The 20,602-nt window shown below is 42.8% G+C and overlaps 1 protein-coding gene across 1 annotated transcript; it reads left to right on the top strand.

Annotated features, from left to right (window-relative positions):
- The first annotated feature begins 1,013 nt into the window (after window positions 1–1,013).
- On the top strand, window positions 1,014–19,874 carry RAD54L2 (RAD54 like 2). Its single transcript, XM_053469190.1, has 23 exons — window positions 1,014–1,145; window positions 2,227–2,329; window positions 3,641–3,855; window positions 6,493–6,655; window positions 6,754–6,905; window positions 7,101–7,220; window positions 7,505–7,737; window positions 8,075–8,257; window positions 9,608–9,741; window positions 9,948–10,144; window positions 10,274–10,616; window positions 11,380–11,557; window positions 11,652–11,894; window positions 12,443–12,561; window positions 12,663–12,781; window positions 13,100–13,199; window positions 13,290–13,495; window positions 13,604–13,779; window positions 15,088–15,284; window positions 15,373–15,569; window positions 15,757–15,846; window positions 16,516–16,608; window positions 16,797–19,874. Exons 3-23 carry the CDS (start codon window positions 3,699–3,701, stop codon window positions 17,591–17,593), a joined length of 4,197 nt encoding a protein of 1,398 aa, XP_053325165.1. The 5' UTR covers window positions 1,014–1,145; window positions 2,227–2,329; window positions 3,641–3,698; the 3' UTR covers window positions 17,594–19,874.
- Window positions 19,875–20,602: the final 728 nt, after the last annotated feature.

Raw genomic sequence — 20,602 nt, 5'->3', positions numbered from 1 at the left:
GTTCCCCGACTCTTCCGGGATCCAACAATTCTCTCCATGGATTGACTGAAGCAGCCAATCGGAGTCAGGAAAGCGCCATTGAAAAAGATGGGTCTCCTTAGACCCCCATAACTGACAGCAAGTATAAGATCATCCTGGAGATACGAAAATGGAGCAGGCAAAAACCCAAATGCACGTTGGCGGATTCTGCCGAGTGTAATGGGGACACCTAATATAAGTCATATAATATGATGGCTGGAGTGTCCATTTAAAGGGCTTGCTGGTGGATAAAGAAGTCTTGATGGAGCTCAGAAAGGTTGTGTCTTCTATCTTAGTATTTGCTGAAATTGCTCTGGCTACTATATACAAGCCTATCATGATGATCGTTGATCAGATGTGCCACTTTAATACTTAAAACACTTTATCAACATCATTTTGAATATAACATGGTGACATGTGTGACCTTCGGCATGTATTATGGACTGCATTAAGGAACGATACGTTTAATATACACTATATATATATATATATATATATAGTAAACTCACCTCGCGCCCAGGTCACTGGTGGAGGTGCTTGAAACATTATTTACAACTTGGAGAAGCCACACTTTGCTGCAAAGGAACAACTTGCTTCACTTCACTTTAGCATAAAGTACAAGCCTAGGACTAAACTGAACAAGAGACCTAGATAGTCCTGAAAGCTTACAATCTATTTTACTCCAGTTAGCCAATAATAATATCATCTTAACCAAATTGTACTCTTTTTGGATGAAGGTATGACTGGTTGTGTTAGCCAAAGCCCAGCAATCTCAGTTAGACAGCAGAAGGATTGTATTGTCTTATTAAATGAGGTGCTTTCACGGCTTCTGGTGTAATTTGTGTATGTAGAGTTGTTGTTATGACAATAGTCTTTCCGTAGTGTTATTTTGGAAGCAAGCTGATCCTGTCAACACCTTTCAAATCCCCCCTCCGAGGTGGAACCTTTGTTTCCGGGCGGAACCTTTTGCAGCGTGTCCTGTGTTCCCGGCGGGGCGGCGATGGGCGGACGGGCCTGCAGGGACTGAACGGAGGTGGGTGAGACTCGAAGAGACCGGAACTGTAATCCGGGAGCGGGGAGAATTGAGATACAGAACGACCTCGGGGGTGGTCCGGAGCCTATATCGTGTGAGTTGAGGGTGTGTACGTGCTTATATGTTCGGTTGTTTACTGCTGTGGAGTGAGCGTGTGTTTCTTTTTATCCCTAGCACTGAATAAAATAAGTGTGTGTTCAAGCACACATTACAACAAAATAAACACAAATCATACATACACACGTCTGTGCGTACCGGAGACTGGTGATATTACTGTGTGTGTTGTGTTTAAATCTTTGAAGTGGGTATACAATTCCTGGGGTAGGTATATGAGTGTGCACGACTGATTATGTAAGTAAGGGATCCCTTTGTATTGGCTGGTGAGCCATGTATATGTAAACGGGTGTCATTGTGTAAGGGATCCTTGTGTGTATAGATGCACAATAGATGTGTATGTGCTAGAGAACATGTTGTGCAGTGTGAATCTACAGATGGATGCCATTGTGTGTGCACGTATGGATGTGTGAATCGGTGTCCTAGAGTGCATTTGGATACATAAAGCACGTTTTATATTGTACGTATTTATGATTGGTATAAATATATTTGACCCAGTGTTTGTGTGCAGTGAAGGGTTTATGTGCATGTTTTTAGAAATATGCATATGTTTGTTTATATATTACAGGGAGTGAAAAATATAAGCATTTGTTATTAATATCTTTGTATTGTAAGAAGCAGCGCTTCTTACAATACATATATTCAAGGGCTATGACAAGACGAGAATTGACAGACTAAGACAAACCGATAAATTAGGTTCTTTCGTAACTGGACGTGTAAAGAACCGTAGAATGTTGTAATGGTTACCAGTTAGGATGGGTATATCCTTTATCCTGGTTGTTTTTAAATGGTGGGCCCATTATGAAAGCATCTCTGGTTTCAAACAATTTCTAGTAATGCTTTCTGTTTCAGCCTCTTAATCCAGATGGTTGTGGCTTCATTCACTGTAGCTGAGAGTGGGTTCCATGGCATTGGCCACAACATGCCCCATTCTAAACGTATTGCTTTACTCATCTGTGTGATGCATAGATGGGCCGTATTTATTCTTTATCAATAAATAGACAGCTGTTTGTACCTTATTGAGTAATGTCATGCAAGAATAAACCTGACTTTCTTTTCAGAAGTCAAGACGTGCATCTGATGTGCTTGAGATCCACAGTTGGGTTGCGGTAACAGCATTTGTGGAATCTCTACACGGGACAAAAGGCCTCATCTTTATTGAAAGTATGTATTTTTTATCTTTGGATTTTGTTATTTTTAGGAGTCGTGGCAATAGAGATGTGAGAAGTATTGCTTGACATAATTTTTTCCTCTCACTTGAGTTAGACGGACAAAGGTGTATAGGTTTGAAAAGTGACTGTACAGCGCTGCGGAATATGATGGCGCTATATAAATCAATAGATATAATTTGTTACATAGTAACCAGGCTGGATGCGTTTAAGGAGTCAGATATAATAATCTTTACTGAATCTTGAAGAAGCAGTTGGTTCCTAATTTATTCAGGATTATTAATCATGCACTGAACAGAATCTTTAGAAGCCTTGGGATCCTCTTAATATCACCCAAATATATATTTTTTTGCCTATAATTTTTTAATTTATTTTGTGTGAGTGTACGACCTTACTTATATGACTGTGGGCTGAACACCTTGTTCATCCCTAATATACCAAGAATAGTGTTTTACCCTGTAAAGTAGGAAAGAACAAAGTCTGTCCTTGGAGAATGATATTAAAGTCAAAGGAATCTTTCTGTTAGAAAAAAATACTAAAAAAAAGTAAGCAATGCCATGAAAAGGGGGAGATTTTCATGTATATTAAAAGCTTTTACACAGTGTGGGAAACAATGGCAAAGTCAAGAATGATCTTTCTGTCCTGAAGCTCTCTCCCTTTTCACTCCACCCTTATAAAGGCTGCCAGAACAGCAATAGCCAAGTAAATAATGGGGAGAAATAATCATGCGGATTCCTGATAAGCTTTCCAACGGTATACTATATTATATATATAGACAAGCTATCGAGGATAACGCTCAAAAGCTTGTCTTTTAAATATTATGTTAGTCCAATGAAAAAAAGGTATCACCGCGTACTGCAATACTCTAAACCTGTTTATTTGTGATGTGTGGGAAGAAGGCATTGCTGTAAATTTGGTAGCATGGCTAAACTGCATGCAGTTCATTATGGAAGTATTTGTCTCTATTCGGTTCCCTGACATGGCTAGCCAGAATGTCTTCACATGGGCTGTAAGTTGCCAAGCGAGACACAACTTGGAGCGTTAGAATATTCACCGTGTTCAAATGGACCCTTAATACAACATGTCATATTCTACACAAGCAAAGTGTAGGAGAGATTCCCTTCGGATCTGTAATAGTTTTAGAAGAAGCTTATTAACAACAGTGTCACACTCGTGTGCTTTACAGTCTTCTAGGAGGATGGATTTTCCCTAATTTGTACTTTATTTTGCAGATTTATGACCATTTTATTTCTTTTTCTATTCCTACCCGCTGTCTTCTATTAATAATTGTTTGGTCTCTTTACAGTGCTCTCTGTCAGGGCATGATGTGCAGGTAATGTGGCACACCCTTCCACGGACTTGAAATGTCTGACGCATCCATCTCAGGGAGCGAGCCGGAGTTGGACCCAGAGGATATGGAGGGAGGAGAAGACGATGAGGAGGAGGATGACGAAGATGAGGAGGAGAATGGAATGGATGATGACAATGATGGTGATGATGAGGATGATGCGCATGATAAGGGTAAGGGAAATAAACCTATGATCTCCAAGGATTGTTTATAAAATGCCACTTATTGCACAAGACTTAAAGAGTCTTGTAGTTCAGAGTTTATCGCATCACCAGACTGGGTGCTCAGTGTGTCTTGAGATGAGCGCCTGTACAGGCACGATGAACAATACAAAACCTGCGCTGCTAAGAGGCGCTGGATCCTTTTGAAACTTTATAAAGCTTTCGTAATGCATTAGTGACCTGTAGACATCCTTTGACAGAGGATATGTGTGCATGACAATTTTACGGTAATAATGTGCAGGTTAATATAGCGGAGATCTGGCATTATATCATTGGAAGATCCTACATAACAGCAATGATAGCTAATGGGCTGCAGAAGTGAATGAATGATCATAAGACATGGGTAATTGTGGACTATTTGGGGTTCGCATTTGAGCGTATTCTCAAACAGGCATATTTGAGCATGGATACTGTGATTTTATTAATCATGGATCTTAAACCAATGATGGGTGCGTTGAGTAGGCCTTGATCGTTTTTTGAAGACTTTATCAGTAAACCTACTATTTGTTGTACATCCACTGACTTTTTTCCATTCTCCTGTTATGGCGTTTGTATCGTAAGATACAGCACGCTCGGGTAATTTATCCTGTATTATGGATGATGGAGACTGGAAAGTTGTCGGTTAAAAGTAATTTAGTAAGCCATCTGCCCAAAGGGTCCGGTATTAACAGTGAAAGCTGACAATGATAACCAAAGGGAAATAATAGGACCGGATCATTTAAAAATTTATAAATTGATAAACCCAAAAGTAATTCTAAAACGCCTTACAAAGTGTGTGTTCCATGCGGACGGCCTTTTAATCAGCCCAATAGTCACGGTTACAGGGTGAGTTAATGATAGTTATGATGTATTAGTAGGGAAGGGGCATTGGAATCGGTTTTATGATGGCGTGACTTTGTGATAGCAGAGCTTTGATGCATACAGGTTTCAGGTTGGGTGATCCTGTTTTGGGTAACATTATGTGTATGTGTAGTACAGTAAGTACCCTGACTATGCAGACTTCTGATTGCCCCGTCTGTGCTTGTCTGAGCAGATGGGAACCGGTGGAAGTTGTTTAGGACCTACGGTGACCTCAGAGGCCATCTTCTTCTTCATCAGATTTGAGATTACTGACATTCTATGTTATCTGGACATGAAATGGGTTGTTTTTGCTGTTTCCTTGTTACTGGGTTCGCTGATGGCTTGGCGTGTGTCTGCTGTATGCTCTGAAATGGGTTAGCGTGTTACCTAAGAGCACTGGGTGTGTTTATGATGGGGCTCCCTCAGGTGCTGTTGGAGTTTTGTCTGAACGTTGTGCTTGAAGATATGATGGATTGCGTTGTCCCTTGTAGTCCTCCCTGAGTCCCCCCTCCCTGCAGCGTGTGTGAAGCTTATGTAAGAGTCCTGTCTGCATCTCCGTATAGAGAGAGAGAATCAGAAAGTGACAAACATCTATTACTGATACTCTATTCCCTTTTGGGTTCTGGCCGGGTCAAGTCCCTATGTTGACTGCCTAGAACTTCTCACACCGGACCCTGTGCTACCCGTTGTCTGTGGGAAGCTGCCTTTTAGCCTTTTCTCCCTTTTCTCAGCTTTTGGAGTTTCTGGACTTGCAAGTATTTACCATGCGCCTGCTGGACGAATCCGCACAACAGGCAGGTACCCGCAGATCCCCTCCAATACTTACTTCTGTGCTTTGTATGGGCGACTCGTGCAGGTGCTCCGGGACTGAGCTATTAAAGCTCTACTGTACTAAATGTTGTGGGTTCCATTAATAACCCTCCGGCAGAATGTTTAGTGACTGACCTGACGCCATCCTATGTGTTCATGTTGATTGTATTGTGAGGTTAGTAGCCTGTATGCAGCAGCCGGTCAGACTGCGTGTGCACATACAAAATTGTGTGTTGTGTAGTAACGGTGACTCTGATATTACCTTTGTGGGTGAAGTTAGAGCTAAATTTTGCTTTCAGAAGTCTTGGGTGCCGTTTTCCCCATAAACTGCCCGACCGCTTGTTTGTTTTATGTGGCTGGAAAGCTTGTCTGACGTTACGAATTATGCTGAATTGTATATCGCAGATCATGCTGGGAATGTGTTAGATTTACTTGGGGAATGAACATTTTCTGGGTTCCTGCGTATCTCTATGCATTGATTTTGGATTGTATCTTGTCTGCGTTGGATTTGTTTATGTAATAGATCAGGCTGAAATATTTTGTGGATTATATAATGTTTGTTTGCCGTTTATGTAACAACTTGGAGTGGAAACTGCTTACATAAGCACCGAAAAAGTTTCTTTCATAGACCCCTTCTGATTAGTGTTCTTTTACCCCCTTTAAATAAAGAGTTCTAGTTCTGTATAAAACACAATAAATGTACTTGGATTATATATGACCCACGTCGCGGCTAATTTTATCAGAAATCGGAGATCCTTTTGCTGCCGTCGGAGTCTCTACTTTTCCGCTTGCGAAGTTATCGGGTTTGTGCTATTTCTCTCTTTTGTTTTGCATCATTTAGCTCTGCGTGTAGCAGTCCCAGTTTTCATTCAGCTTGTAGGTTATTTCTACGTTTCCTACAGCCTTTTTTTTAATCTTATTTATTCTTCTCGTTTGCAGAAAAGTCTCAGACAGCAGCCCTGGGAGCTGATAAGTCTGAGCATGTTGGAAAGGAGGCATGGAAACGTTCAACTACCTCAGGACAAAGTGGGAAAGTAGCAAACAATGAAGGGACAACAAAGAAGAGGTCTCAAAAACCTGCACATATGAGAAGAAACATCAGGTGTGTTGTGTGTGGTGTCAAGCGCTTGGTGCAGCATGGCTGCTCTTGACCCAAAGTGGTCAAGTCTTCTCCTAACGCTCACTACCATTGGTCTATAGGAAACTTCTCCGGGAGGATCAACTCGAAGCCGTGACCAAAACCGCTCAGCAAGAAGAGTTAGAAAGAAGAAAACGCCTAGAGCAGCAGCGGAAAGATTACCCTGTGCCCCTCATCCCAACCTTGCCCCCTGGCTCCCTAGACTTCCTGCACGGTGAGCAGTGGCGTTTACTAGCGCTTGATATGGTGATACTTTTGTGTGTCTCTCTGCGCTGTTGTATTTCCCATGATGTCGAAAACTGGTTGGGGAAGTATTTATAAAGGATAGAAATATTACATGGGGGTGGATGGAATGGGCATGTTGATGAGTACTGATCTATGCCTCTATGTCTTCTGTTTTGACCTCCAGATGAGATTGAATTGGGAACAGCAGATGTGTCACAACTCGTGTCCAGTCAGGAGGTCATCTGTCTGGATACAAGTAGTGGTGACAGTGATGACGACTCGAAACTAGCGGGCATCAAAGATGGTAAGGTTCAATCGTGAGAGTAAATCGCATTGAACAGTTCAATGTGGAGAAAGGGTAGATGTCATAACTGTTTGCAAACCTTTATTACTTTATTACAGTTGTAATTGTAAGTGATCCAGTTCTGCTAATGAGAGGATGTTTGGAGTTCCAAAAAAAAAAAATCAAACCAAATAATTGTGACATGGATATATGAATATATATGAAGTATTGCCTTTTTCTTAATCATGACCACTGTTCTGTCCATTCTCCTCTCTTTTAATGTCATGTGGCTTGTCCCTTTACAGAAGTTATAGAGTTGAGCTCTGGAGAGGAGGACTCTTTGCATATAGTGGATAGTGGCGAGTCGACCAATGATGCTGATGAAGATCTTAACACTGAGAACAGTGGCTCCCATGTCAATGATGCTTTGAACCAGCCAGATGCGTTGGGCCTTGTCTTGGTCAATATTAATCACCCACCCAATGAGAAGGACATTTACCTAGCTCCACAGCTGGCACGGTCTGTCAAACCTCACCAGGTGAATAAAGAGAAACACGAAACACAAAATAGATATAAATGCCTGCTTTTAGTTATTTTCAGTCTGTTTTTTTTTTCACTACTTTTCCAGAATCTTAGACCTAGTTTTGTCGTTCCTGCTCTCGTTTATATATATATATATATATCTCTTCCAAGCCTCTATCCTTCTCTTCTACTTTACTTATGCTTGCTCTTCAATTACTCATTTTCTTTTGTTTCTTAAAGTGATTTTTCCGCTGGCTTTTCTTGCTCACCATTTATCGCTGTTCTTCCTCTCTTTGGATCTGTGGTCATTTTTCCACCTGTAATGGATTATTGTCCTCTTTCCTGCCCCTCAGATCGGAGGAATCCGCTTCCTTTATGACAACCTCGTTGAGTCTCTGGAGAGGTTCCCCGGCAGCAGTGGCTTTGGATGCATCCTCGCGCACAGCATGGGTCTGGGCAAAACCCTACAGGTCATCTCATTCTTGGATGTGCTTTTCCAACACACACCCGCCAAGACTGTGCTAGCTATTGTACCGGTGAGTCCCTTGTTATTGGTATAATGCCTATTATTGTTCTACATCTGGAATGAGAAATGGATAGAAATTATATGGTATTTGAAAGGACAGTCCAGCCATGATATACGCTTTAATGTATACAATAGCTGTGTGGCCCTTTTAAATTGTCATAATGTTCCTTTTGCAAAGTCATGGGGGGGCATTCTGCGGAATCCCTCATATGCATTTGTCCCTAGCCCTGCCCTTCAGCTCTTTTCATATACTTACCGCGAGTCAGCTCCTTTCATATACTTACCGCGAGTCAGCTCCAGCTCTGGCTCTTCAAATGTTTTGAACATGTCTGGCGAGTGGTTTCAGTGGGACTGCTCTCCTGCTACTTACTGGCTTCAAGTAGCCAGTTGGTGGCAAGAAATGTCAGAGCATGGAGGAGGAAGGCAGCTGCAGAAACAGGGCTGCAACTTCTCGGACAGGTTAGTCTTTTTGTTTTGGAGAGTGCACGTTTAAGAACTTACAGAGTCATTTAACCAGTCCAGGCCCCTTGGAACATGCGATATGTCCTTAAAACCTGTGCCAAAAAGCCCATTAGGGTGTACTGGTCTGTCCTGACTTTGTTGTGGTGGCAGGGACATCTCCATTGTCAATCTCTATTGACAGCCTGGATTCTCCCATGTCTGTAGAAGCCAGCGTAGCTGTTGGATCGTGTGTAATGACTCGCCATACTGCACTGGGAACAGCGCATAAGCCAAACAAAGGCCAAATAATCAAAATAAAAAGTCGTGTGTGTGTGTGTGTGTGTGTGTGTGTGTGTGTGTATATATATATCAGACCTATGAATATAAGTGAACACTTTATTAAAAAAAATTCAAAAAAATATGTAAAATATTTAAAAACAAAATTAATGTAGTATATGACTGAAATCAGAAGATGTTGCTGGCCATACACTGCATCGTTGTTTAGCTGTGGCACCTACAGTATAGAAGAAATTGTAAGCAAAATTGCAAAAAATGATTTTTGTTTTCTATTTTATTTATTTTTTAAATGTATTATCACTAAATATAGTCATTTATATACACGTTACTAACCTGCTGTATTAGTTTTTTTTTTTTTATTCTTCATGTATGTGAAAAGGAACCAACATATAGGCCAAGTTAGCAGGGGTTGATGAAACCTAATATTTTCCTGTAGTGTGTAATGTTTTTGATTATCTAGTAACTTCTGGTATTGACCGACAACTAAGTAGCAGCGATATTGTTTGTGTTCGGTTGGTGTTTAATGGTTCTGAGTAGCTGCACATCTGGGAGGCATTTACCATTGCAGATCTTACACCAGTGCTGTCGCTTCACCGGGTAGTAAACTGTTTATGCTTTACAGGTGAACACGTTACAGAATTGGCTGGCTGAATTTAACATGTGGCTCCCTTCACCAGAATCCTTGCCTCCTGATCACAACCCTGAGCACGTGCAACCTAGAAATTTCAAGGTTCACTGTATGAGTGACGAGCACAAGTGAGTCTAGTTACATGTCTTTTCCGCACCCCTTTCGATCATCGTGTAAAATTGCTTGTAAATGCGCACGCTCCGGACCTGCCACCTGTGCTTGCCTAAACAGTGATTTTGCACAATGACGTTTGTAATATTAGTCCTGAAAGTCTTATTTGTGCATTAGTCTAGAACATGACTGTGACCATCTGTGCTTTATTTTGCTCTCTTAGATCCACGGCAGCTCGAGCCAAGGTGGTGAATGACTGGGTGACTGAAGGGGGCGTCATGCTCATGGGATACGAGATGTACCGACTGCTTTCCCTAAAAAAATCTTTCACTGTCGGGAGAAAGAAAAAGAGCAAAAAGGCAGCTGGGCCTGTAATCATAGATTTGGATGAGGAGGACAGACAGCAGGAGATGCTAAAAGGTGAATTGGGGCAATATAACTAGCTGCATCCTTGTTTTATTATAAATCAAAGCCATTTTTATCCCCCTTTGTCTTTCTACCTTTTTCCGCCAGCTGATCTTTCCCTGTTTCCTCTGTCTTTGAATACAGGGATAGAGAAAGCCCTCTCAAGACCCGGCCCTGATGTGGTCATCTGCGATGAAGGTCATCGAATAAAGAACTGTCATGCTAGTACCTCTCAAGCCTTAAAAAACATTAGATCCCGGCGTCGGGTGGTACTGACTGGCTACCCCCTGCAGAACAACCTTATTGAGTACTGGTGCATGGTAGATTTTGTGCGACCGGATTTCCTGGGAACCCGGCAGGAATTTAGCAACATGTTTGAAAGGCCCATCCTAAACGGACAGTGTGCTGACAGCACCCCTCAGGACAAGCGTCTTATGAGATACCGAAGCCATGTGTTGCACAGCCTTCTAGAAGGATTTGTGCAAAGGTAAGAAACCACATACATGCACGTTAGATCTCCAAACATATAACTACATATGATATGGAGGGCACCACAATGTTGCTGCACTTAGGCGAAAAACTGGCCTCTACTCTTAGATGTACTTTAAATTCTGTCTGTGCTCCACAACCTCTATTATATCGCCCAACAAAACAAACAAAAATTAAGCAGAGAGCTCTGAAATTTCATTCTCGCTTACCCACTTCACTCGTAGAATATCTCCCTACTTTCTCAGCTGACCACTTGAGTCCCTGTCTCCGTGACACGCAGCTCTGCTTCGGATCTTGTATCTTCTTGTTCTGTCTCATTTTTCTTTCTTAGTCTGCTACTTCAAAAAGTATTTTCTTTGTCCACTTCGCCATGGACAACGGAATATGAGTTTCTGGGCTTACACTCTCCCCAATTGGAGGAATGGGGGAGAAGGTGTGCCTGGAAGTGCCTCCATTTTGCAGAAGTTAACAGTGAAGTTGCTTTGGGCCAAAAGTCGAAGCTACCGCATAAACACACTATCCCCTGTTCCCCCAATCAGGGAAAGTGTGCCTGAAAGCTCTGCCATTTTGTGCAAGTTCACAAGAGGTCATGACCACAGAGTGAATGAGAGTGTGTAAGAGTTGGTGAATGATGGTGAATGAAACACATTTTGTTTACGAATTTTCACCCGAAAGCAACGGGCAGGAAAATGAACTCCTTGTGTGAAAGTTAAAAGACCAAAAACCTCTTTTAAAAATCTCTGTGATTTTCTCTTACGCAGACGTGGACACACAGTCTTGAGGGCTCAGCTCCCATCAAAAGAGGAGCATGTTATACTGGTGCGTCTGTCTCCCATCCAGAGGGCCCTTTACACTGAATTTATGAACCGTTTTCGGGATGCTGGAAACAGCGGCTGGCTGGGCCTCAACCCCCTGAAAGCATTCTGTGTGTGCTGTAAGGTAAGCTTCAATTATTTAACTCCCCACAGTTCTGAAAATGTGAGCCTTCTCCACACTTCTGGGGTTTTACTTCTCTTCATATCTTCTCTTATAGATCTGGAATCATCCCGACATTCTGTATGAGGCGCTTCAGAAAGAGAACTTGGCAAACGAGCAAGACCTGGATGTAGACGACTTAACCACTAATACCCGCTGCCAGCCGCAGAATGCAAAGGTGAAGATGGAGTCTGGAAGCCTCGGTGCCCTCATGGGAGAAGCGGCTAACAGCAAAATGTTGCAGGGAATGACCCTTAATCCCTCACAGGAGAAGGCCAATCAAGTTGTTACTTATGAGTGGGTGAGTACCGAACACCAATGGCTAACATTAACGATGGCAACCCTGATTCCAGACGTCATCCATTTAAACCAACCTGTGATTCTGCACCAGATATTGGGCTTTTCAACCTACAGTAATAGACAGACTGCTCCATTTTTTCTTTTAACTCAGGTCTTTCTTCATTTTAATAGGTTTTTTTTACAGCTAATCTGTATAAATGTTCAAAGCATTTAAAGCTGACAACTTTCTGTAATCCAACAGGAATACTTTGGATTTTATTCAAAAGCCTAACAGCCCTATGTGTTAAACTTGCAGTTTAACATACAAATGGAGGTTCTTAGCAGTTAAAATTCCCATGATTATTTTGTGCCAATAACTGGAAGTCGACTAGCATGTCCGTTATTAAAATGAACAATGTTGACCTTTTTCACTGGTATATGAGATATACACATTTTCCTTTTTTCTCTTTTTTACTTTTTATTAACCCATCTGATTTCATTAGCTGTGAAAACCTGATCACTCCATGTCCTTCACCATCTGTGACTGGTCTGATCTCTTTCTCTCATCAGGCCAAGGACATTTTGTGTGACTATCAGCCCGGTCAGCTGCATAACTCGCCCAAGATGGTTCTGCTGTTTCACCTGATTGAAGAGAGCATGAAACTGGGAGACAAGATTCTGGTGTTCAGGTATGATTTATGTGGATGTTGTCCATCTGGCGGATTCATCACAGCTAGAAAAGATGATGTATGATGAAGCGATGATTAACCTGACTATATTTCCCCCCCAGTCAGAGTCTGTCCACCCTCTCCATTATTGAGGACTTTCTAGCGAAACGGCCAATGCCAGCCACACCAGGGGCAGATGGCCAGGAATATCACACCTGGGTTAGAAACATCAACTATTACCGTAAGCATAAACAAACTCTAATGATACTGGTTTTTTTATGTGCCTTTTCTGCCTGCGCGCGGGGGGAAGCGTCCTCTGAGTCTCGAAAGTTTCTTGACTCTTCATCTTAGTCTGTGAACATTTGTCTAGGAAAAGGTCAGTTTTTGGACTATTTTTGTTACTGGGGCAAATACAGCAATATTAATTTTTGTGTCTGTAAAACAGCACTGATTTCTGGTAACCTGTGAGGGCAACATTAGTTTGATGGTTTCCAAGCATTAGGTTGTTTTGTACATATTATCAACCACTTTATCTGAATGTCTCTTTTTTTATTTTTAGGATTAGATGGCAGCACATCCGCCTCTGAAAGAGAGAGGCTAATAAATCAGTTTAACGACCCCTCGAACAAACATGTATGGCTCTTTCTTCTCTCCACACGGTGAGTTTTATTTAAGGAATAAGAAAGCTGATTGTGTCTATCATGATATTTGTGTCTGACGCCCTTTGCTTTTTTGTTGTTTTTTTTTAGTGCTGGCTGCTTAGGTGTAAACCTGATTGGAGCGAACCGGGTGGTGGTTTTTGATGCTTCATGGAATCCTTGTCATGATGCTCAAGCTGTATGTCGAGTATACAGATACGGGCAGAGGAAGCCGTGTCACATTTACCGTCTAGTGTCTGACTTCACTTTAGAGAAAAAGATTTATGATCGGCAAATCTCCAAGCAGGGGATGTCTGGTAAGTGCATTCTGTGGTCATTCTGTTAAATGTATTTGTCTTATCAACTATAAGTACTATGTTTTTAGTAAAGGCTAAGGAGGGCCCTTTATGATTCCCCCCCTTTAGACCGTGTGGTTGATGATCTAAACCCGGAGATGAACTTTACCCGCCGGGAAGTGGAAAACCTACTGCATTTTGTGGAAGAGGAACCAGACTCTTCACGTCAGAACCTGGACCATTCCAGCTTTAATGAGACCGTCCTGCAGAAGGCCTGCCTTCTGTACCCCCATCTCATCACCAAGGTAAAATCTAGAGACATGGTCAAAGTATTCTCATAATCTAGATTGCAGAATGCCTTAATTCTTTGGTTGATGTTACCACTGCTCGAATGTAAGTTTCTTGATGCTTCAAGGACTTGATTTGGCCTTTCAGAGAGGAAGATGCAGATAAACCTTATACCGTATTGGCTCGAATATAGGCCGCACTTTTTTCCCCCACTTTAAGTCTTTAAAGTGGGGGTGCGGCCTATATTCGGGGTCTAGCGCCCGACGCCCGGGACATGCAGTCCCGGGCGCCGGGCAGGCAGCGGGGTTAGGATACAGATCCCCCGCAGCGGTGCAGGGGACCTGCATCCTACTCCCCGATACGCTCAGACAGCCTCCCCTGCCAGCAGTTCCCACGGGGGGGGTGCCAGCATGGGAGGTTGTCTAAGCGCATCGTGCGGACCGTCCGCACGATGCGTTTTACCTCTGCCCACCCCCGACTTACCGGAGCAGACTCCCGGGTGTCTTGCGGGGCCGGCGGGGGACATCTACGCAATACGCGTATGCAACTTCCGGCACCGGAAGTTGCATACGCGTATTGCGTAGATGCACCGCAAGACACCCGGGAGTCTGCTCCGGTAAGTCGAGGAGGGGGGGGCAGAGGAGGACAGTGGCAGCATCTCTCGGGAGGGGGGGGGGAGGAGGAGGACAGTGGTAGCATCTCTCGGGAGGGGGGGAGGAGGACAGTGGTAGCGTATCTCGGGGGGGGAGGACAGTGGTAGCGTATTTTCTTTAAAAAAGCACCAAACTTTTAGGGTGCGGCCTATATCCGAGCCAATACGGTATTTATAACCTCATGACTTAGGGGTCTTGGAAAGTTCTCCATTTGTATATTCCAGGTTCTGTTGACCAGAGTCACCATTGAGCATTAAAGAAGGGTTTATTTACTAAACTATGCGTTGAATTTGTAACCACACAATGCATTAGGAATTTGGGGGTCATTACAGAGAATCAAGCATGCATTTTGCAGGGACAGCTCAGCATGAAAATCTTACTGGGTAACCTTTCAAAATGCATTGTAGTCGGTGAGTTGAATCTGCAGTAAACTCTATGACCATGAAGACCAGTTTGATCTTGGCCCTTATGGATTTAGGCAACTTAGTGTTGATAGTGGAGAAGGCATCAAGGATAGACTTTCAAATGACATTTAAAAAGTGAATTCACCTATTTTAGCGTGATCACCTAATGCGTTTCTTACTAAATGCGGACTCCGGTAGTTGTGGAGAAGAAAGATGCCTGTGTTGTTTCTTACTGTTGCACTTTGTACTGCCTCCCCTGTTCATTAAGGAGCCCTTTCAGCACGAGTCGCTACTCCTGGACCGAAAAGAGCAAAAGTTAACCGCGTCGGAGAAAAAGGCTGCAAAACGCGGGTATGAAGAGGAGAAAAGGGCATCCGTGCCCTATACACGGCCTTCTTACACACAGTACTACCCGGCACCAGACCATAGCTTGACAAACATCCCGGCCTTCAGCCAGAGGAACTGGTAAGCGCTGGGGCAGAACCATTATGTCCGTGCAAAGCATTTTTCTCGTTGTGCGTGTTTTAACGATATCTTTGCTCTTCCGTCATAGGCGCCCACTGCTGAAGGGCGATGACAGACCCGTGGCAAGCGTGCGGCCCCTGCAATCTACACCCATTCCCATGATGCCTCGCCACGCTCCTATGAACCACGCGGGGTCTGCATCACACTCGAGTCACAACTTTAATTTTCCTGTCAACTACTTGCAAAGAGCAGGGGTCCTGGTGCAGAAAGTTGTCACCACAACAGGTAGGCGGCTTCTCCTCTAACCTAGACAAAGTGTATATTGGCAAGGAAGGAAATGTATATTTCTATGTCTGCTTACCATATGGTGTGTATTATGCAGCTGAATTGTTACTGGACCGCTCTGCTGTGTTTAGTTGACTAAATAGCGTTATTGTTATTGAGACCGTTGCCTCTCTTGTCATCTGTACAGACATTGTTATTCCGGGAATGACCACTTCGACCGATGTACAGGCACGGATCAGCGCAGGTGAAAGTATTCACGTCATTCGTGGCACAAAAGGTGAGTGGCCATGACGAGTTACGGAGCCTGCAGATGATAGTTTATCAGAATTGTTTTTCTATAACGCTGTGGTGTTACATTTAAAATATACTTATAAATGGGGAAAATAAGTGATACCTTGGGGTACAGTCGGACATCATATTCAGTCTAGAGGAATCTAATGAAATACATTGTGAATGTATATGGGGTTGAACATAGTAGATAATAATTCAGGTCATCTAGTCTGCCTGTTTTAACTCAGGCCTTAATCAGTCATTGGTTTCATCTTCAAATCAGGTTATCTTTAAATGCTTCTTAGCATTTAAATGTTTTAATCTCCCCTCTCAAGCGATACATATTTACATCTTACACTTCATGCATATTTACATCTTAGTCTTTCACTTCATGCATATGTAATAACGCTGTACGACACAGCATTGGCATAGGTGGTAAGATGCTTTCATGTTTTATTACAAAAGCTTAGGAGGGACCTAATGAAATGAACATGACCTTGATCTGTGATTTTAACAAAATGTTTTCTTTGGTGGCGGATGAGTCCTCTTTCCTGAAACAATGGACTACATGAAAATACACAACGGCGTTCCCCTCTTAGCCCTTGTTTCTCTGTCTCCTATGCATTATTACACAGTTTGTTGGCTGACGCTTCTTTTTGGCTTTGTATTGTTTCAGGAACTTATATTCGCACCAGCGATGGACGAATTTTTGCTATTCGGGCAGGTGGGAAACAGAAGAGTGGGGAATCAAGGCGTACATCCACTTCGGGTGAGGAGCCTATAATAGAATTTTTACCTTGCGCTTATTTTTTCCCCACGATTGCCTCATTTTACTTACACGGCAGGTATCCAAGCAGACATTTTACTGATCTAACCATATGTCTGCCTCCTGGCATCACAGGTTTAGTAAACTTTTACCCCCACTGCATTCCCAAATTTTCTTTTCTCTCCTTCCAGGAGCTCAGGGATCTTCGGGTTCATACCTGAGTAATGGCCGGCATGCTAGTTCCAGTCCTTCTCAAGAAGCGGATGATCAGTCTCGACCCTTTTCACCAGACAGTCCTGAGATCCTGAGTGAATTGCAGCAGTATGCAGAGGCAGGGGCTGCACGTGGTTCACACACTGCCCCCCAGAACATAAACCCAAACCACCATCCCCAAGGTCTGGACCAGGCTCAAAAACTGCAGCCTAGAAAGCGTAAAGAACCCCCTGATCAATCAAATCGCTGGCACCATAATAAGAGGCCGCCGTTCGCACAGCTGGGATATGCCAATGCAGGAGGATTTGGAATGTCGTCGCCTCCTCTGAATCACAGTTTATCCCGGCCTGCAAACTCTGCGTACATGGGAGCGAGCAGTGGCTCAAACCACTTCCAGCTGCCTTCGTTGCTCTCTGATCCACAAATAGGCCTTCCACTGGTTCCGGACACTCTGCTAACCCCCTCCTCGGGCGCTTCCTCTAACCCTACCAGTGCGCCCCCATATCTTTTACCCCCTGGTTATGGACTCCCTTTCACACAGCCGTTATTGCCCCAAACTCGGATGTTCGCCCCTTTCCCATCTCCACTGCTCAGCCGAGGACTTCCCACTAGCAACCCAGCCTCTAATTTTCCTGGCTACCTCTCACCCCAATCTGACTACCAGGGTCTCTCACTTGGTAGCACCTCCCGGACCCTCCAGACAGGGGAGGCAGAGGTAGGTTCCAGCGAAGAGGATGGGAGGGATGACGATGTGGTGGAGGTAACAGGGCAGTAGATAACTACAGATAAAAACTATGGAGTTGAGGGGTGCTGCACGTGGCTCTGTGTCACTACGCTTGTGTCCTGTAAACAATCTGCTTTCCATCTATCATGTGGGTGTTCAAGGCTAAATGCTTATGTGTGGAGCAAAAGCCATGGACAAGATAGCCACCTAGAAAATGGTGAAGGGCCACCATGCACAGGAACCAGCAGTCATTCCAAGAGGAGAGAATAATGGTATGGTGTACCAGATATGATCATCCCTAACAATCTGCAGCCTCTAGAAAACTTTGGCGTCCTCCATACACGGCACAAGAGGCTTTTTTGAACTTCAAAATTGACCTTTGTCCCCTCCTACCTAACTTGTTTGATAATGTTATTTTGGATCGGTCCCATCTTAGACTCGACGTGTCTAATCATTGGAAAAGAGTCCATCTTTGTCAGCCTGAGTATCTTCGGTCTTTCGGTTTGTAGCAAGGTCTGGTTTGTTGTAGGGTATTCTACAATGCAATGCCATCAGCTTTTACTCACGCTAAGTGACCCATGCTCAAAAAAAATGAAGGCCCACTTTCGGGTCTGAAACTTGTCAGACTTCTGTAACTATTGTATCATGTGAGGCAAGGAGAACATATATGAGAGCAATCTGGACTCCGTAACGCTGAGGTATGTTGGTTGTCCACCTGAAAAGAGGCAGGTATCTTCCATATGAAAGGAAGAGAACCCTACTATTATTCTTTGCTATCATTCAGGTGATCGGGTTCTTGTACAGCAGGGTGCTAATCTGGCGTATCCATAGGGAAGCTTCCGTTAGGAACAAATCCATTTATTTTCTCTCTCTCGTCAATGAAAGGTTGAACGCCTGTAGGCTGTTCCCTTGATGGGGATTAGTAATTTGACCCATTATATATTTTTTAACGTTATTGTTTATTTACAAAAATCATTCTTTTGATATTGTACATCAAATGTTCAGTGAGAGGTTAGAATGCTGGACTGCACTGATCGGAGTTTAAAGTCCCACGCAGGAGTGAATGTTCAGATACTCAGAGGTCGGTGAGTCTGTGTAGTACATGTCAGACTATATTAATGGCAGCGCGTAGAACGGGGTTTGTGACATTTTACTGTGAAGTGATATATATATAAAAAGCAGCTGATCTGCTTTTCCAGGCCTACAGTGCTTTGAGATGCATGGTGTTCTCTTCATCGACCAAAAGTAAAAAGCATTTTGGTTGGTGATGGTTCCTGCAAAAAAAAAGAGCGTGTCAATCAATTGAGAGATCTGAACTATGTGTTCTTTGTGAAAATAAGAGCCTTACTGATCAGGCTGTATGGCCATCCTTTTGTGTGAATGGAAGCCATGCTAAACATCATAGATTATGTCAGATCGTCCTATCCATATTCTGCTTCATTCAGTTTTGTTTGAGAAAAAAAAAAAATTATATTTTTTTGACATCTAGAAAAACCCTCAAATGAGAGAGTTGGCTGCTACATTGAAAACTGATAGTTAAAAGAAAAAATGCTTACAAGAGATTAAGTTGTTCCTTAATCAATTATTCTGTTGTACACGGTTACTCTTGATCAAATGTCGATGAGGAATATTATTTCTAGGTGTCTCCCAAAGAGATGCATGGAACCTGATGCAGAGAACAGCGTGGTTTGGTGGGTCCACAACCACAATATGTCGTCGTTTTATTACGGGAACCTTATTGCAGCCTTTATAGACACGGCCGTCACCTTGCGCAAGTTCCTGCTGGGTATCTTCAGGTGACTGAATTTTATAAATTCATAGTAGGGCGGAAGGATAACCTACTATTAACTCCCTCTATTTTGTAAAATGCAACTTATAGGGATTTTAAAGACGGCGGCTGTGAAAGTCTATTGCGTTCAGTGATTACAATGCGATGAGATAAGACGATGCTTCTTTTCATCAGGACAGGGATCCCTCACACCAGCTCTCTTTAGTATAGTTACCCTTTAGATCGCAAGCCTCTCTGGGTTAGGATAGTAAACATCGAGCACAATCAAGGCCAAGTTCATGTGTCGTTGGGAGACTGCATGAGTTGCGTTACTAGAGACTCTTTGGAATATCAGGACAGTTATTCGTTGCGGGGACGGTCACCTGTTTATAAATATCCTATTTATTTCTACTTTCTTGTGTCCCATGTCATTTTTTAAAAAAACAAACATATATATGGAAAAAATAAAGACAAGTTACTCGAGGATGTCATGTCGATAAGGCTAAATGACTACCTTTTTTTTTGTAAAATAAATGTTAAATCTGAGAAAATGGAACAAAAAAAGTGTGGTTGTGTTTTGATCTCTCATTATTGCATACCTTGATTTCTGTACATAAAAAAGGGATATTGACATAAATAGGCCCAGGCAAGATATTCATAAGAGCCTCTAATATCTTTTTTTAGTGGACCAGCTTTTAAAGACCTCGGTCATTCCCCGCCTTGGGCATTTCTACTCTGATTAACGCTATAAATGCAGCATGAGAAACAATAAACTTAGTATCGTAAAATGCTCAAATCCTTCCCCAAAACCATTTATTGTTAAATTTAGTATCGTTCATATATTTTCAGAGACTGCCTAATTCTCACGTGGCACAAAAGCATACAGTTTTTTAAAAAAATGCTTGTTTAAGGGTTTTTGTGATTAAACCTTAAGAGGAAAGAATAAATTGACATCTAACTGTGAAAGGTTAAATTTGACAGGCGATAAGAACCCGTCGAACCATCAAGTCTGCCTATCTTTCCTGATGTATCGACTCGGACTTTAATTAGTCCTCATTTTTAAACTGTGGCTTCTTCTAACGTTTCTCCTTTGGAACAAACTTTCCGATTGCACAAGGTAAATCCCTTTAAGTATTTCAATGTTTTTATCACATCTCCCCTCTCTTTTCTCCCTCAATTGAGATTCACCGTTTTAGTAGCCCTCCTCTGGACTCTCTCCAGTGTGTCTATCCTTCCAGAGCCGTGGTCTCCAGAACTGTAAACAATGCTTACGATCTTCTGGATCTACTAAG

This window comes from Spea bombifrons, chromosome 6 (genome assembly GCF_027358695.1).
Source record: "Spea bombifrons isolate aSpeBom1 chromosome 6, aSpeBom1.2.pri, whole genome shotgun sequence".
Classification (NCBI taxonomy): Eukaryota; Metazoa; Chordata; class Amphibia; order Anura; family Pelobatidae; genus Spea; species Spea bombifrons.
This window is presented reverse-complemented; position numbering and strand designations above follow the sequence as displayed.

Excerpts from the sequence above, each read along its gene's own strand:
- RAD54L2 (XM_053469190.1), top strand. The coding sequence starts at position 3,699 with ATGTCTGACGCATCCATCTCAGGGAGCGAGCCGGAGTTGGACCCAGAG. Across the intron at positions 7,221-7,504 it reads ACTAGCGGGCATCAAAGATG|AAGTTATAGAGTTGAGCTCT; the intron begins GTAAGGTTCAAT and ends GTCCCTTTACAG. Across the intron at positions 15,570-15,756 it reads GAAAGTTGTCACCACAACAG|ACATTGTTATTCCGGGAATG; the intron begins GTAGGCGGCTTC and ends TCATCTGTACAG.